The sequence below is a fragment of the Parasteatoda tepidariorum genome, chromosome 12 (genome assembly GCF_982258835.1).
Source record: "Parasteatoda tepidariorum strain Cologne lab strain chromosome 12, Ptep-v5.0, whole genome shotgun sequence".
Taxonomy (NCBI): domain Eukaryota; kingdom Metazoa; phylum Arthropoda; class Arachnida; order Araneae; family Theridiidae; genus Parasteatoda; species Parasteatoda tepidariorum.
This window is the reverse complement of record NC_141766.1, coordinates 5,819,396-5,839,000: the sequence shown is the minus strand read 5'-3', so window position 1 is coordinate 5,839,000 and position 19,605 is coordinate 5,819,396. Positions and strand designations below refer to the sequence as shown.

General features: G+C 29.7%; 1 protein-coding gene across 3 annotated transcripts in view; it reads left to right on the top strand.

Moving 5' to 3' along the window:
* The window catches only part of Scm (Polycomb protein Scm), a 66,711-nt gene that overhangs the window by 5,113 nt on the left and 41,993 nt on the right, over window positions 1-19,605 (top strand). For all 3 annotated transcript variants that reach the window (XM_016070190.4, XM_087155633.1, XM_071188096.2), the window contains exons 3-5: window positions 1,609-1,751; window positions 3,662-3,845; window positions 13,950-14,020. In XM_016070190.4, coding sequence (XP_015925676.1) covers window positions 1,609-1,751; window positions 3,662-3,845; window positions 13,950-14,020 — 398 coding nt within the window. The remainder of the gene's footprint in view (window positions 1-1,608; window positions 1,752-3,661; window positions 3,846-13,949; window positions 14,021-19,605) is intronic.

Here is a 19,605-nt window from a genome sequence, read left to right as displayed (position 1 = left end):
TTCTAAAAGTTTCAAGCCTGATTTTTCAAATTGTGCTTGCAATTTTCCCACAGAAGCACTTTTAAAAAGACTGCTGCTAAAAAAAATTTTTTACGTAGAGTTAGTATAGAAATGTTTTCATATTTCTGCCCAAATTCCGTAGGTTATCATTATAGATAGTTAACAAGTAAAATTACTTTGCATTTATTTCTTCTTATTGTAGCACATGTTCTGTATTTTTTTTTTCAAGTACAGTTGAATATTTTTAAGATTCAAGTAGTAGTTCATTTTGTTGTGATTAACAAAATGCTCTTGCACGAAACTGTAATTATTATATAAACAAATGATTTTTTTTTAAATATCTTTTTTAAAAAAAATTATCGACTTTTAAGAATAATTAAAAATTTAAAGGCAACCACGAGGGTTGGTATGCGGAGCCTCCTAGCAATTAAAATGATACTGAAACACTTTGACAATAATGTAAAGTGTTGATAAATAATAATTACAACTAAAAAAAAATATATTGTTCATAAACTGAACTGAAATAGCCACTACCTATAATTATCTTAAAAAAAAAAAAATAATAATACTTGAATTTTGTTTTATTGGAAAATTGTTTGATTGTTCTTAAATTTTGTTTCATTGAGTTCGAATTGTAACAACCTTAAAAAAATCTTTAACTGGTTTTTAAGAAAGCTTTTACGTATACGTGATAATTATAAAATATTTTTGTTCAATTATATTTAAACTATCCGAAAATTTTGATTTTTGAAGTCTTTTAAATTAAAAAATAACTGTTGGGGGTTAAAAAGTTAATAACCTTAAAAAATTTTGAAGCTTAGGAAAATTATGGGGGGGGGGTATGTGCCCTCACCCCGACGTTATGTCTATGTTTGTATATTTCTGACATACTTATTCAATTTATTTTTGGACAGGCCCTCATTAACAGGCTTCATTGCTGTTGTAACATTTTAGGATCCACCTCCCCAAGTTCCTATTCCTAAATGGTATTTCCAGTTGTAAACTGGTTGTAGTGTGATTTAAGAAAATGGACCACAGTCGGAACAAACACACATACGAAAAATACACGTGTCACAACGGAAAAATAGTCCTAAAACTGATTTGAAGCAGCAATGTAACTATCAAACCACATTGTGGTAGCTGTGGACTACACATATTAAACAATGTAAAATTGATAAACTTAATATATGCTTTTTCTTTGTCAACTAAGCATTGTGCTGTAATTATATACAATTTCTACTTCAACGTAATTGTAGGTTGACATGTATTTTAGCATTCTAAATATATTACTGAGTAGGTTGTTAAAAATTTTGATTTTAGATCCTTGAAAGTCATTAAAAAGTCCTTTTTTCTTTTTTAAATTGAGTGGTTGAGTGAGAATTCTGTTCAGTAAGCATTGCACATAGCAGAATAATGGAGACTGTTTACAAAGTGGTGGATTACTCAGTTAGCCTACAACCTATCCATCCTGTTTTGAGAGTGGTTTGAAAAAAGGACTTGTCGTATGAAGATAATTTATTAAACTTTTAGAAATACTTTTTACTTCTTAAATGAGTTTGCACCTTTTAAAGTTTCATAAAATATTAGATTCAAATTCTTTATTTAAAGGTTCTGGCAAAGGTAGGACTAAGCCATGTTGTGCATGGTGTTCAGAAAAGAGAGAACTGAAGTATTGTCTGAATGTTGATCACCAAAAGAAGGATTTTTGTTCTGAAATGTGTCTACATGATTATAAGATTGCATTTTTAAAGGTAATTATCAATTCAAAGGTAATTATCAATTTCAAAGGCAATTAATTTAACAAGAAGTAGAAAATACTAGGAAACTTTTATGTATTTTTTTATTTGATTGAACTTAAAAACAATCTAATAATGAATTACTGTTGTACAGTGCACAAAAAAGGATCACCCTAAATAAATTTTGATCTAATGATCGAATATTCTCATTCTAGGCTCCAGGGGGTGATCTCGAATATGCGAATTGATAAGTGCAGACATTATTTTATGTTACGAAATCAGACATAAAAACTTACTTTCTCTCAGTAAACATACCTTTTTTTTTACGGATCCGGATTTCTTACCCCCAGAATATAGGGGTAGTCGCAATATGGGAAATATGGTCCCAATAGTTTGATCTGGAGAGTGCTCCAAAGTTTAGAGCTCTTATTGTTAATTTTGCATTTTGCATATTTCGCTATATCTCGAGAACTTTTTAAAATTGAAAATTTTTTGCCCACAATGATAAAATTCATTTATCCAAAGATAATTCCATGCAAGAAATAATTTAAGTAAATATTTATTATTTTATTTAACAATGGTGGAAAAAAAATTTAAATTTTAAGGAATACAGATTTTTGCCTCATTTTAAAGAATATAATTTTGCTAGGCAAAATACAAAATTAGAGCAAAATCGAACTAATTGTTCCTGAGAAATCGAATTTTAAATCTCAGACTTTTTGAAATTCAGTTTCTCAAGAACTATACGATCAATTTCGCTCAAATTTTGTATTTTGCCATTTAAAATTTAAATCTTTAAAATTATGAAAAAAATTTATTACATTACCTTACAATTCAAAATTTTTTTGACCATTATTAAATAAAATAATAAATATTTACTAAAAGTTATTTTTTACGTGGAATTATCTTAAGATAAAAAAAATTTATAATTGTATGCAAAAAATTTTCAATTTGCTTAAAACATTCTCAAGATACAGGGAAGTACCCTAGAAGTAAAATTAACATTAAGGGGTCCAAACTTTGGAGCGCTATCCAGACCAAACTATTGGGACCATGTTTCCCAGATTATTGCTACTCCTTATATTTTGGCGATCAGAAATCTGAATCAACCGGAAAAAAAGTTTTGTTTATTCAGCGAAAGTACATTTTTGTGTGTGATTTTGTAACTTAAAATATTGTCTGCACCTATTAGTTAGCATATTTGAGGTCACCCCCTCGACCCATTAAGAGTAAGTCCTAGAACGTAAAGATCCGATCATTACATAAAAGTCCTTTTTTTTTCGACGCACAGTACATTTGCTTTGTAAATTTTAACAAAAAATATCAAATTAACATCAATAAATTTATTATTTCCTGGTAATTTTAATTTTTTCAATTCAAATTTATGTTGCCATACCATTATTCTGAAATGCATTCATATTTTTTGACCTATTGCTCTTTTTATTATATATATATATTTTCTCTTGTAAAAAGTTAAAAATAAAAACAGAATTCTCGCTGGGCTGTTTTTTTTCATGAATTTTTCTGTGGTTCTTGCCACTGTGGAAGTAACTTGTCATTTCTGGAACAAACCATTAAAAATGCATGTTAAAAACACTTTTTAGGAGAAATTTTTTCCTGTATAGAAACAAGATTTATGTGTATTTTTTACTGCTTTTTTTGAGAAAAAAAAAGGAAAAAAACTTATTTCTTTCTGATGACAGAACTTTAAAACATTTTCATTTTGTCACTGAAGTGAAATGCTTGGTATATATGGCCGAAATAATTTGAAACTTCTTTAACTTAGAGCCATTTTTGGGGCAGGATTGTTTTAAGTTAAAGATGTGGTTTACAAGTTGCATAGCACTTAGTGTATTTTAATTTATTGATTAATTTATGCACAGATATTAGTTTGTTTTATGTTTTAAATTAAATGAGTATTCCAGGTAACTTGTGCTTTCTGTGAGAGTGAAATCACTAAACATCCTGTTGTGATAACAGAACCTACAATCAAGGATTTTTGCAATCAAGCTTGTCTTCAAAAGCATTCTGCTAAAGAGTTAAGCTCTCAGCTTGAAAAACAGAAAACTAAGCAAAATAGTATAATTCAGCATAACTATGAAGTTACAGGTATATTATATTTTGTAAAAAAATAGTTTTAAAGACAATTTCTGAAAAAAATAAGTTGATATCATAACATTGTATTCTGCATGTGTTTATATTAAGAAGTTTTGAGTAAATGAGATTAAAACTATGAGTTATTCTGGGCAAAAGAACTGGTCTTGCTGTTAATTGTTTTGGAGTCTAAAAAATTTTAAATTTTGCATGCTTTAATGAATGATAACTTTTGATACTTACAATTTTATTAAAATTGGTGATGCTCCTGTTTTAGCTTTATTGCAAAATTACAGCATGATTATCTAGACTATATAAGAATACCAAACAATTTCTACAAAAATTAATTTAAAACAGAGGTTCTATGAATATTTAAATTATTCTTCCCAACATTTCTGATTGTTCTATTTCCTTTTTTGTGGTATTTTGTACAAGAAAATACTCCGCGCTGTTAAAGGGAAATTTCTCATGGCTGTCTATAAGAAAAAAATTTCTTTTAACTCTTGATTGTTTCCTTGTCAGAATTGTAAAATTTGTTGCATTATCTATTTCAATTTTTGCCACTTAACAGAAGTTTTTTGCAAACCACTGCATTTCAATTTTAATATTTTCTTACTGGCTTACAAAATATATGGAATGCTAATGCCTCTGATGATGAATGATTAGCCTCTGTACCAGTGTGCAGGTGTTGATGTTACCTTGTTATTCTTTAAATAAGTGATAAGTTGTTTTCTTTATTATCTAAGTGCATCGGCTATTCTTTCCACCTGAAAAACTCATCTATTACTAAAGGGAAGGAAGGAGACAAAAACATTATTTCAGAAGAATACCTATTACTGTAATCCAAATTTTAAAATAAAATCACAATACTTAAGACATCCCAAATTTTGGATCAAAAATTTTGAGCTCAATCTCCTTAATTTTTTTTTATTTTTAAATAAGATTAATAATCTAGGAAATAGAGGATTTTACCAAGAAAAATTGGCAGGAGTTATTACTTTTTGTATGTTTATGCATTTTGGGGTACTGAAGTTCTTTGCATATAACCTCTTTTTGGTTTAAGATTTAAAACAAATTCTGATGGCATATTTGAAAATTCAAGAAAATGTTTTACAAGTTATCTATCTATGCCAGAGATCCCTAACCTCTTTGTACCTAAGAGCAAATACCAGAATATCGATTGAATGGCGGGCACCATTTATTTTTTCAAGATAAATTTATAGTTGGTAGACATAGGTAATAATACCAGGGCTGATTGTGCTCCGGAAAAAATCCTGATTTTTTGCTAACAGTGATCCGGAAGTTTCCGGAGATTGAAGGTTGAGACGTTTAAAAAAATCCTTGATCACAAAAGTTTCCTGAAATCAAATTTTCAAAGGTGGAACTGAAAAACACAGTTTATTTTATTTGTTTGTAAGGGAGAGCCAGAAAGATACTTTATAAGCTTATATTCAAGATTAATAATCATTTTCTATCAGTTAAAAAAAAAGACATATCTCAAAAAAGAAAGACATATTTGTAAATTTCAATTACTTCTCCAGGTCATCATAGGTATGTGTAAAATTTTAAATATATTTTAAGTAAACTGAGAAATATTGAGAAAAAGGAAAAAATCTTGTTTAAATTTTTTTCGATTTAAACTCTTTTTTTTTTTTTTTACTCAAGAAATTTTCCGGAATTTTGACTTGGGCTCGCAATCACCCCTGTAATACACACTACATATAATACACAAAAAATTTAATTTTAAAAATTAATTTAACATATGAATATAATTAGTATTAATATTATTGTGTAAAATCAATGATTACTAAATTGTTTGCGAAACATATGAAGTGTAAAGATTATTTTTAAAATGCAGTCAATGTGATCTTTGGCATTGCATTTCACTGGCCAGCGCCTCATAATTGGGAGAATATGCTGAAATTCCTGCTGGAAAAGCAATCGTCAAGGTGTTCATCTGTAACTGGTGATCTATATTTTGATTTTATGATTTTCATTGTCAAAAACAATGATTCACACAAGTATGTGGAACCAAAAAGTGACTTTATTTTATATGCTGTTCTTTTTAAGAATGGAAATTTATTTCTCTTAACTAATTTAAGAATTTCTCATCTGATATAATAGTTTTGAGGATAATGTCATTCTGAAGATCCGAGATTTCATTTTCAAATCTGATATCCACAAAACTAGCTTAGCTCTGATTGAGTTTATAGCTCCTATCATTCTTGCTATATGTTTGTCCTTTCCTGCTGCTCCAAGTTTAAATTATTTAGTTTTTCCATTATGTCTGTTACAAAAGACAAAGCTGCTAGCCAAAGAGGAAAATGTTTTATTTTTGGCTGCAAGATAATTTTTTATTTCTTCAATTAAATGTATAAATCTATCAAGTACTCTGCTTTTACTAAGCCAGCGCATGTAAAATGGGGTCAGCATCACCATCATTTTGTAACAGGGCCTTGAGAAGTTGATGTTGCAAAGGAGCTGCTTGAATTAAGTTGACTATTTAATAATTTTCATTATGTATCCAAATAGTAGTACTTTAACGCACATAGCTTCCTGGTGGATAATGCAGTGATAGACATAAAATCTGGAAATGACCCATATTTTATCCAGAGAGCAATAAAACCATTCACGTTTCTCACCATTGCTGGTGCCCCATCAGTGGCTATCGCAGACAGTTTCTGGAGATGCATATTCATCAAACTTGCTTATGTTATAAATAGTTTATAAATATCCTCACCTGTTGACCGTCCCTTCATGGACAATCTTTTTAGTAGCTCTTTTTTTACTGTAAAATCAATAAATACCATTCTCACCACAGCTGCTAACTACGCTGTGTCTGCTTAGACTCGTCAAATTGTAGTGAGAACCTCTCACATATATATCCAAATCACTTTTCAACTGCATTTGCATATCTTTTAAAAAGGCTCTTATTCTTCTTGTAACAGTATTATCTGATAACTATAAATCTTGTACTGCTGACACGATATCACGTTTGTTGGAAAATCCCTCAAATAAGCAATCAGCACCAGTAAGAAATGCGTCTTTTAGCAACTCACCATCCTAGAAAGGCTTTTTCTTCTTTGCGAGCATATGAGAAATTTTTAAAGAAGCAATAGTGGCATTTTTAGATTTAATCTTAGTACTTGTGAAAAGTGACTGTTGAACCGAAAGATTTTATTTTAACTGCTCTATTTTCTTTTTTCGAATTACACATTTTAGTGGATAGCTCGTATTAAAAGTAGAATGAACTGTTTGGAAATGACGTTGAACATTATGTTTTTTCGGCACCGCAACACTATTTCCACGTAACAAGCAAACATATTTACCTTTTGAATGACGAAGCAATATGATTTCTTCCCATTCAGAATTAAAATTATAGGTACACTGTCTTCTGCTTGATCCACAACTTTTAGTGTGAACAAAGGAAGTATTTAGAAATAATAAGGAAGTAAACGCTGTATACAAAAAGTATGAACACTAAAACCATGAATCGAAAAAGAAGTAGAAAAACGAATAAACGTTATTTCAATGAAATTTTCCCGACACGAGTTTCAGCAAAATGCCTTTGTAGTACAGTAACCATAAAAATGGACCGATTTATTTAATTTCAGGTGTGAGAAATTAGTGTGACGAAGACTAGGCGTGAGTGGAAAATATGTCAGCTATATTTTGCTTTGTGCTTTGCTTATATCTGTGGGGATGGAGGTCGTTTTCCTGGCGATTTCCATTCTGGTTGTGTTTATCATCAATATTAAAAAAGCAAAAAAAATGCATAGCATTTTATGGAAAACTGAAATATTTCATCGTGGGGCACAAGCAGCGAGCGCACCTAGGCAGATCGACGGGCGTCATGGTGCCTGCGGGCATAGGGTTGGAAACCCCTGTTCTACGCTACGTCTTTTGGGCAATAAACTAAAGAATTGTGATATGGGAATAATGTCTCTCTCGGTACTTCAACTGAAAAAATGGAAAAGAATAATCAATAGAAGCTTGAAATTTATTTAAATCCCTCTCTTTTTCTCAATTATTATAATTTTTCCTAAACTTTCTCCGAATCTTAATTTTTAGGATCTTTTCTATTTTTGATTTTTTGCCTATCTTCTTAAATTTTTACTCAATTTTGCCTTCCAACAACTCGAGTTTTCCCACCCCCCTCAGCAGTTTATTCCAAATCCCTTAAAAGAGGGTTTACCCCTTCCAAATGACAAGAATGCTATTAAAGTTTGGAACGTGAGTTTTTTCCTTTATATTTATTCTAAATAACAAATATAGCATCCTTTTCCTGGAGTGCCCTATCCCTTAATTAAAAAATTTCTAGGGGAATTTTTTGTTTAATATTTAATGGTATTTTTTGAATTTTAAGGCAATCAAAATTCATAAAATTACTGTTAGCATTTCAAAGTGAATCAAAAACTTACGTAAAATAGGAACAGCAATTTAACATTGTAAAAAAATTTTATGTTTTCAAGGACATTCAAGTTAAAATATATGCCTGAAATCTTGCTATTTTGTAAAGCATCAATTATTCTTGTCAGAACATTCATTGTATGTGAAATCAATGCAAAATGCAGTGAGTTATTAAGTACACCCCTCCCTGTCTCTTTCTCTTCTTTTCATTCATTTTTTTTTCTTTTTTTGTATAGAAAATCAGGAGTAATATGGAGAATAAAAACAGTACGAAAGAGAAATGGTAAAAATAAAATATTATAATCTAAATTAATTTGTATATGATATACAGAATTTAACTCATTTATAGTTCCGTTGTTTGGCAGCAATGAGTACTTAAAATTTTGATTTAGTGACTCAGAGAGTATAGTTTTGTTTTTTCATTAGAAACCTTGAATTATGGATTTTATTTTTTTGATAAATTAAAATCTTAGTTACATGATTATTATTAAATTGAAAAATAACAGCCACTCGCCCTAAGAAAATACAACTCAAAGTGTAATTAATCATAGAGGAAACACTGTTAAAGAATCGTCAACTTAGTACTTAACCTGCTAAATAAAACTATTTTTTGTTTCCAAATTTTTTACTTTGTCAGATAATTTTTGCTTCATATAAACTTTTCATTCGCTTTAAAGTGTTAAGAGTCAAATTCTAAATTTTTATTGCTTAAGAATTTAAAAAAATACCAATAAATATTAAACAAGAAATGCTCTTAAAAATTTTGACTTTAGGGAATGGGGTATTCGAGGGTGAGACTATTTTTGTAATTTAAAACAAATATAAAATCGAATAAAAACTTGCATTCCAAACTGTATTAGCAGGAAAATTTAAAATGAAAGATCGAGAATCGTTTTAAGAAAGTTTTTAAGAAAATTGTAGATATTCAGAATATTCTCTCTTCTTAGTGACTGAGAATAAAATGATGAAGGGGATGGGAAAACATGTATAAGTGTTGTTAGAAGTCTAAATTGAGAGAAAATTTAAGAAGGTTGGCAAAAAATAGGAAAGATCCTAAAGGACACCCCTTAGCTAGACATATTATTTTGTTTGGTTGATGAGTATTCTTTTCAAATTCAAGTGACCATATGTAGGTAATTGTGAAATTTTCTATTTTTGGTGGGCGCAAAGTCATCTAGCACTTTATCTAAAATGCAGTAATAGCTAGTTTACAAATTGTTAACGTATATTTAGCATTCTTAACAATAATAATCGAACTTACCTTAAATGATAGTTTACCTGTTACTTTTCGTGCTTAATGAACTTGAATGTTCCATCTGTATGCATTTCTGACCTAAGTTTACCACTTTTTTTTTCATTTCTATTGTACATCGAAATCCATATCAAAAGGGAATAAGTAAATTTGGCTATGTAAATTTCTGTTCCCGCAATTGTTTCATCAATTCTTTTACTCAATTTTAAAAAGTGGAATTCTTATTTGAGTGTTTCTACTGTTGCATTTAATTTAATTTATTACCATATGCACTATTTCAATGAACAACAAAATGCCTTAAAGCGATCTCTTGTTCTATAAGTTGTGTAATTTTTAATCTTAACAAAAATAATGCTAAGGAGTTATTAGGCTATTTCATATCAGTCTTCTTTTATGAACAATATTTTTTTTCTTTTATGAAAATAGTTCTTTCATAAAAAATATTTTTGAATTGCTTTTTCCATCTGAGAAGTTTAACGGTAAATCTTTAAAAAACATGGACATTTTCTTAAATATTTTTCAAAACTATTATTCTTCAGTTCTCTTATTGTTCTAAATAAAAAAATCTTTCTGATCTTACATAAAACTTAGATTTTCAACTTTTATACTCCTGATTTGTATAAGAAAAAGAATTTAGGTAATCAGTGCATGATATCGCTTTTTAAAATTAATAGCAAAATTTATGAGTGTCAAAAAATACTAGTAGCAAAACCAGGGTTCATACTAGTATTTTTAAAGTGATATTACATTACATTTTCATTTTGTGATGCAGAAAATACAACAAAATCATTATTGCATGACAAATTGCATTATGAAATGTTTATTGAATGCTTTATGTTAAATCGTTTTTCTCATATAAAAAAATTCAAGTAACTCTATTTTAAACTATTTTCATGCTACAAAATGTTTGTTTTTCGTTATATTAAATTTATACACTGAATTTGGCATATTTGACAAATATTTATTTGTTAAATTAACTATTATATTACAAAATGAAGAAAAGGACATTATTTTTTATAATAAGGACACTATTTACCATATTTATTGCAATGAAGGAATTTTCAAAGATTCTTCATATTGAAGTTAAACTAATTTTTCACCTCATCTAAATTACTTTGTTTTCTTTCTTTTTCATCGTGCAGTCCTTCTTTTGAATCAATTATCTCACAGACTGTTCAAATTTCATAATTCTTGACTTTAAAAAATGAGCTTTGTCCTAAAAAACAAGGACATTGTATTTCATATTAAAGGATGTGGTTCTATAGGGACCCACAATATTCAAGGTCTTTTCAATATTTCCATTCAAAAATCCTGGCATGGTTGACAAATAACATGTTGCAATCAAGCATTTCAAAAATTAATTAGTCAAATTTGCCTGTCATCTCTGATTCAAAATTCTGCAGTAGCCATATTATCTTATTTAAAATGTTAAAATTTTAAAAATGAGGAGGAAAGGATAACAACTGTACGAACTGTAACAAAGTCCCAAAGAAAATTTGACAAACGATGGGAATTATGTCGCAAATCAAAGACGATAAATAAACACTCAAATTTGGGTGTCATAATGATATCTTATTAAAAATATTAGAAATTGAGAAAGCATATGGAAATGGGCAAAAAAATTAATGAAATCACTGAGGATTTGCAACTGTAAACTTAATCCTCCCAAACTGAGCATGTCAAAATACCAAAATTTAAAAAGCCATGTGGAAATATCCAAAAAGCAATGAATAACTGCTATACAACTACCGTATTTTTCGGCGAAAGCGCCGCTTCGTCACAAGCGCCGCACCTCGATAAAAATGAATTTTTTAAAAAAAAAGTTATAGTAAGCGCCGCTCCGGCGCAAGCGCCGCAATGGCGCTGAACCGCGCATATCAGCATCCTTTCAGAAGAGACCTTTAAATTACCATTTAGAATATCTGTATAATAAAAAATTAAATTTTTTTATGCATTTCATAAAATAAAGTTTTAATTTCTAAATTATAATAAAAATTTCTTTTTCAGCAAAAAAAAAAAGCAACAGAAAAAGTTTTCTCTTTCAGCAAAAAAAAAAAAAAAAACTATTAAAAAAAAGTTGTTCTTACTAGTTGGCACCGCGCCAAAAAACAGAAGAACAGCAAAAAAATATTTATATGTTCAGTAGCTGAATTAAGGCTGAACTGATTACAGGAATCCGTAAAACAATGCAATAAGAAAAATAAAATAAAAATTTATTAAAAGAAAGATTTTAAAATAAAAAGATTTTAAAATTTATTACCGTTAACAATTTGAGGAAAAACTAATACATAATAACGAAACAGCTAATAATAACGAAATAACTAATAATAACAAGAATAAGAAATAACTAAGCAGGCCCCAAAAAAATTCTGAAGAAATGAGCGAACGGGAGATAAGTTTCACTTTCACAATCTTTGAGGGTGGAATTTTAGTGAGTAGAATGCCCTCTCCTTCAATGGAAATAACCCAATGTGACTCAATATTTAAAAGGGGTTGGGGAAAAGAAAAGGGTATGGGACCCCTAATCCAGCATTCCAAAATTTGGCACTTAATCTGATCTAATCTTTTTTTTTTAAGAAATTTATATTGATAAGACAAAAAAAATCAGCTATATTCTTTTTATTTGGAATTTTATTCTGTTGAAGTAACTTACTTTATTTTATCTTTTAAAAATAAAAAAGATGCTTGAAAAAAAAATAAATCTGTGTCAAAAGAAACATCTGTTTCTTAAGCAGTTTAAAATAAAGTGAGAAGTAAAAACACTTGCATTTCCAATGAACAAAATAAAGAAATGGAAGTTGGAAAAAACTGATCAATCAATCTTGACAGCTGTGCTTGTGCTTTACCCCCAAATTTCCCTCTTCTGTTTGACCATAAATTGGCCACACCCAGTTGACATTGAAACTACCACGTGGACAACAAAATGAATTCTATCCCTTTTGCGGTTTTTTATTCGATTCGTTAATTTTTTTTTTATTTTGCCGCTTTTTATTTTTTCTTGTTAATTGTTGCTTACTTGTTTTTTTTTTATCGTTATTAGTTTTTAGCTTGTTTTTTGTTGTTATTCATTGTTAGTTTCTTAGCATTAATTGTTAAAAAAAAAATTTTTTTTGTAGTTCCCTGTTAGTTTTTTTTTTCTTCTTGCGAGGTAAGCGTCTTCTGTTAAAACAAAATGTTATCTAAAAGAAAAAACGAGAACTATGATCTCGCTCCAAAGAAGAAACGATTATTTCTTCTTCATAGGATTCTGATTATTTCTTCTTGATTATTTTATATAGATTATTATTTTGATTAGTAAAATTTTTCTTAAGATGGGCCAGTTTTAAATTCACCCCACCTCATCATAATCTACGATCGAAACTTGACTAAATTTATTGGTTTTTCTGAAATTAACAGTGGAATTGAATTATAGTAAAATTTGGGGGCCATATTGGAATTTCCGAAAGAGATTTCCGAAGTTCGGCATTTCGTCAGTACCGTGAGTGTCGGATTTAGGATCCTATTCTTCCTTTTCTGTTCGCTCAAATTACAATTGCCAAGACGCTAAATAGATTTCTAGCTTGCGATTTTTCCTTAAGCTGGGGTGGATACAAGATGCATACCTTTTAAATTTTCTCCTTATGCGATGTTTTTTTAAAATTATTATTTCGTTTATTTATTTTCTTACAGGCTGCTGCCGAAAGTTTACTAAGAATTGGCGATGTTCTGCAGCAGATCGCGATATGGGCGAATATTTCGTCGACTTCGTTATTAATTTTTTTAAATAGTCTTTCTCTCAGAAAATTATTCCATCTAAAATAACTTTCCTTGACAAATTTTTTTGCTACTAAAAAATATTTCGTCGGAAGCGCCGCATGTAGGAAAAAAACAACTTTTTTTTCGATAGCGCCGCGGCTCTTCCGCCGAAAAATACGGTAACGGAAAGTAATATTCATTGAAGATGAAAACATCGTGAAGCGAGCACATCAACAAGAAATACTCAAATTTGAAATTTTCATGTAATAATAACATATTAAAAAAACGTTGTAATTTAGAAAATAAACCAAGTCTAAGTGACCGATGAAATGATCGCAAAACCTTGTAGATTTACATGGAAATCTCTAGTCTCAGACCAAAAGAGTTTATTAGAAATTTATGACATTGCATTTTTCTGTAACTAGCATTTGATCAACAAAATTTCGCCCTGACAGATAGGTTTCTCACACAGTAAGCTTTTAGAAAAATTAATCATTTTCTAGAGCCTTCTATGAGAACTCCTTGTGCAAAAAGGAAAAAAAAAAAAGAAACGAGCAGGATAGAATTTAATACTAAAAAAATAATTTATAGGTCTTCCTTGTGGAATTATTGGATTAGATTAATATAAATCAATGAAAAAATTAGAAGACTGAAAATAATAGCACAAATTGGGTGCATTAATGTTTATAATATCATAATCATATATGTTTATTATTTTATAGGTGTATTTGATTGGGATGAATATTTAAGAGAATGTAATGCTACTGCTGCACCTTCAGATTGTTTCAAGCAGGTACATAAAAAAATTATGCTATATTATTTTATGAAATCTGACATACACTCTATGATAATGGATGTGATACAAGGATATTTACATACTATTTAGCCTTTCTTCAGGGATGTGATTCTTTCGCGGATTCGCGGTTTTCTGCTTTTTTTCAGATTTTTCCATTATTTCTGCGGAAAATTTTTTTTTTTGCACAAGTTAAAATATTTTATGAGGAATATCATTTTCAGTGTCATTTCTGTTCCAATTTCATTCCCATTCATCAAATATTGGAAGTCCTCATTCCTCCCTCTGAAGTTTCTGTAAAAATCATTTCCTTGGGATAAAACTGATTGACTTTTATGCAGGGATGAGATTTTTTTACTTTTGTCTCTCAAATTTCAGCCTTTTAATCAAAAACTCTGATTCTCTAAAAGTTTTTTTTTATGAATATCCCGCTTTTTTTTTTTTTTTTTTTCTTTTGAAAATTCAGTCGTTGAAATAAAGTATTAATATTTATTTCCGATTTTCAAAGATTAACAGAAAATTCGAACTACATCCTAGCTGCTAACCCTTCCGCATTTTTACATATTTTAGCTATTTTCTCCACTTTTACACACAGAAAATAATATTTTGCGTATTTATATCCGTCCGCCAGATAGCTTGTATTTTCGTAATCCAGAGTCCACTGTTTCCTGTTTTCTAGCGTGAAAGCAAATGGGGGGGAAGAGGTGGATTTGCGGTGAAACATTTATTTGCTCATTCAATTAATCTTGTAAATTTTTATTTATTATGTCTCAACAAAGATAATACAAACTAGCCTTTTATAAATCCCAAATCCAGACTCTGCATATATCTCAATTCTTATTCACGCGATTTTAATATCAATCATCGATTTTCGTATTTACCTGATTTAAAAGTTGCGCATTGCGATTCTTATTTGCGCTATTTAAATATCGTGCATTATGATTCTTATTTATGAGATTTAAAAATCCAATATCGCATTTTGTATTTATGCATTTTTAAAATCGCGATTTTATTATCAAACGTCGATTTTCGTATTTACCTGATTTAAAAGTTGAACGTTGCAATTCTTATTCAGGCGATTTAAATATCGTAAGTTGCGATTCTTATTTATGAGATTTAAAAATCCAATATCGCAATTTGTATGTAGCAATTCGTATTCACGTGAGCTTAAAATCCAATGTCGTGATTCGTTTTTGCGGTTGTAATAACAGACATCGATTTTCGTATTTATACACGCTTTAAGAATTAGACATTGGGATTCATATTCGTGCGATTTAAAAATTATGCATCATGATTTGTATTTACGTGATCTAAGAACTCCGCATCATGATTTGTATTTTCACATTTTTTTAATTCGATATAGAGTTTCATATTCATGTGATTTAAAAGCCTCATATCAGGATTCATATTCTCTCAATTTAAAATCATGCATGTGGTTCATATATTCATACAATTTTAAAATTGATCATCGGGATTTATAATCACATGAGGGTACAAGTTTAAAAATCGTACTTTTTTTGTCAAATTTTTGGATAAATATATATATATATTCATTCTTGAATTTCCTCTTTTTTACTTTCTGACTGCTCTCATCCCTGCCTTTCTTAAGCAGTAATTAACAGAAAAGTGTCAATTTTGTATTTTTGAAAAATTTCAAATTTCATGACCCTTAAAAGTTTCATTTTACCCTTTCGGTGAAGAATAAAAAAAAATTAAAGTACCCCACATTTGTTTTTAATTTTCTTTTTAATATAATATTTTGACTAAAATTTGGTATTTAGCAACAGCATCAGGCCAAGTGATGCAGAGTACAGTTAATCTTTGTTTTTATGTAATGAACTACTAAAAACTTAGCTTAATCTAATAACGTGAGGCAACTGGAAAAAAAAATACAAATTTAATTATTTTAGCAAAATAATTCTGCTGATATATGCCTTTTAGTGTTATGCGTAATTTTGTTGTATTGATTATTTAATTTTTTTCACCATGTATGTTAGAAAATAATAATAAAAATGAAGAGGAAAAATATCCTTTTTTAAGGCACAAGTTTTAAAATCATTTTCTATATTATCAATTTTAAGCTTTCATTTTAGAATGAAATATGATAATCAGTACCTCAGAAAATCACATGTTTTAATTAAATATAAAATGTTGCCATCAGAGTATGCTTTTTTTTTTCTTTCAGCTTTATTAAACACTGTGTTCTGTATTTATACTTTCCTTTTTTTCTCCTTTTCTTTATTTCTATCCCCTTATCTTATTTTTTTTTTAAACTTTTTTTATTAAAAAAAATTTATAAGGAGTTGACTTTCTATTTTTGTCATTCCCTTCCAGTTCATAATGAATACAAAGAATATGAGCATGAAAGTCTAACACAGCTCATATTTTTAAACTTCTGGTTTGACTCTCTGGAAAAGAAAACAAACCCAAATATTTTTTTGTTTTTTTCTTTGCAGAGTTATCTTTATTTAATCATTTATTCAATTTTGCAGTCTTAATTAAGGGCAAATTCAGAGTTGTTTTAACAGAAGTTAAAGTGTTTTATAATATAAAGCACAATAAAACAAATCATAGCATAAACTTTAAGAAGAAATGACTTCACACGATCCTAAAAGTGTATTCTCAATAGAGTGAGAAAAAGAATTAATATTTTATTTTGTTATGTTTTAATTTAGCTTATTAAAGATACTTCATAAGAAACGCATATCTGTACAATTCGTTAAATATTTTCTTAAAAAGATGAAACAAATGTTAAAAGATATTAATTAAGAGCAATTTTTCTCTTTTATGCTTACTTTTGCAATAATTTTTTTAAAAAGCAAACTTGTATTTTGGGAGAATGAGTAATTAATCACCCACCAGTAAACTCTTTTCATTAAAACATGCTAATTTCAGAGCAGCAGAAAAACTTTTTTCTATTTTTAGTTGTGATGTTGAAACATTCTGTTAAAACAATCCACATTAGGAATGGCTATTTCGTCCTCTTTCAACACCTGTTAAGTGGTTAAATAGATTGGAAGGAGAAAGGTTTTAGTTGTTAATAAGGATTTTGATGTATGTAATAATTAGACGGGTGAACAGCATTTAACAATAAATTTAATTAAGCAAAATAAGTAACAAAAGTAACATCTTGGAAACGACATTTCTATGCCATCACAACTTTGGGCATACCTCAAAACCAAAGTAAAATAATACAGTTCTTGTACGTTTTCCCTCTCAGGAGAAAAGTTTAATCATTCTCCCTTTCAATTTGGATTAATGCTTTTGCTCTGATTCTCACTCCTCTGTCCTTTGGAGAAGCATCTGGCTTCAGAAGAAAACGATGCGTCTAACTGATATGCTACAAAGAAACAAACAAACAAAAAAGCAAACAGAAATATATGTTGAAAAAAAATCATAATTATATTACACATAAAAATGTAAGAGCACAGTGAAATATGACTCCTAAAACACTGAACAAAATTTTAAATTTTCAACACAGATTTACCTAAGTAAGGATAACATTATAACCATTTAAACAAACTATTAACTAAATATTAAACAAACTATATGCATTATACTTATTTTCATTCATGTGATATGTAATCTTGACAAGGCATCTGCGTTGCCATGTGCACTACCCCTCCTATAAGTAACTTTGACATTATATCTTTGGAATGCTAGTGCCCACCTTGTTAGCTCTTCACTATGCGGGGCACTACGTGTTAAATATGTGAGTGGGTCATGGTCGGAAATAACTTCGATTTGCGAATTAAAAATCCAAATGTCGAAACGTTTTAATGCTTCCAACACTGAAAAAGCCTCTCGTTCTATAGTGGACCATTTCTTTTCGCTTTCCGATAATTTTTCGCTAAAGAATGCAACTGGCATTTCTTTCCCGTGTTCATCAGTTTTTGATAAACAGGCTCCTACTGCAGTTGCACTGGCGTCAGTAAAGAGTTGAAATGGTCGCTTCATATTGGGAGTGTGCAAGGAGGGCATTTCAATTAATAGCTCTTTGAGCTTAGAAAGCGACTGTTCAACTGAGTCGTCCCATGGAATGTTGTTTGGAGTGTTTTTCATTGTAAGGTTGGTCAAACGTAGCATTACATCTGAAAAGTTCGGAATATAATCTCTATAGTAGCTAGCCAAACCCAGAAGACTTTTTACTTCCTCTTAGTTGATGGTCGGCTTAATTTTCGTATTGCTTCAACCTTTTCGGGATCGGGGGAATGTTGTCTGGATCCGATAATATGACCTAAAAATTTCACAGAACTTTTTCCAAAGTCACATTTTGTTGAAGTATCAGCAGCCAACAACTCAACTCTATCATAGTTGTGTATTTTGATTTAGATATGCTGTTATTCGAATTTTGTAATTAGGCTTCCAAAATTATTGTAAATATCGTAATATAAAGCGTTTTCCTTTTATGAAATTCCAAAGTATTTATTTCGAATCTTTAAACACACTTTTTAAGATTCACTTTTAACCCTACTTCGTTCAAGGTTCTGAACACTTGATCCTCCCAAAAGTCGAAAAATATTGCAACATCGTCAATATATGATCTCCATTTTTTTCGATGAGGCAACAGAGCTTTATCCATCGATTTTTGAAAAGTACTTTGTGCGTTTTTCATACCGAAGGATAGCACGTTCCATTGGTAATGACCAGAATGAGTTACAAACGTCGTAAGATGTTTAGCTTCCTTCTTCATTGGGATTTGCCAATAACCCTTAGTCAAGTCTAGTATGCTTATGTAATTTGCCTTACCAATTTCAAACAAAAGATCTCTGGCATTTTGCATAGGATAGGCATCAGTAACTGTAAAGCTATTTAGCAATCTCAGGGTGCGTAGTGTTTGTAAAAAGTACTTAAAGGTGCTTTTTTGGGGATTTCGTTTTTAAAAGCTTTTAAAGGTGCTTTTTTCAGCTGGCGTTTTTAAAAAGTGCTTTTTTTCCGAATTTTTTTTTCTCCCTTCAGTGATATCTGGTGGATCCCATGCATTTCACGAAAAATGGGGAGTTTGCTACGTAATCATTCATGCGGACTTCATGTCGTACCCACGTTATGTCTTGTGCATGCGCGCACACTTTAAACCGAAACCCGAGTGCTCCAATTCGGATAGAGAATCCTTATGAAATGTTTTTCTTTTTAATTTATTTTAATTTTGTTCTTGTTTATTTTATTTTACTTCTAAAATTTTTTTTGACGTAGGGGGTAAGGGTACTTTTGTTCTGAGTTCAGGGTCAAATTGAATTCACTCGGTGATGTGGGAAAGTACTGATTGTTTCGATTTACACCAGTTTCTTTTTGGGTTTTTTTAAAGCTAAAACTGTTTATAAAAAGTTTTTCTTTTTCAGTAATATCATTGATTGAATATGAATTTTTTGAGTGCTTGAAAATTTTTTTAAAGTGCTTGAAAAGTTTTTAAAAAGTGCTTATTTTTGATTCAAAGATTTGGCTACGCACCCTGAATCTATAATCGACGCACAGTCTGGCGCTACCATGTTTCTTGGATATGATACGATGGGATGAGCCCATTCACTTTCACCCGGTTCTATCAGTCCTAGTCGAAGTAGTTCTTGAATTTGTCAATCCACCTCCTC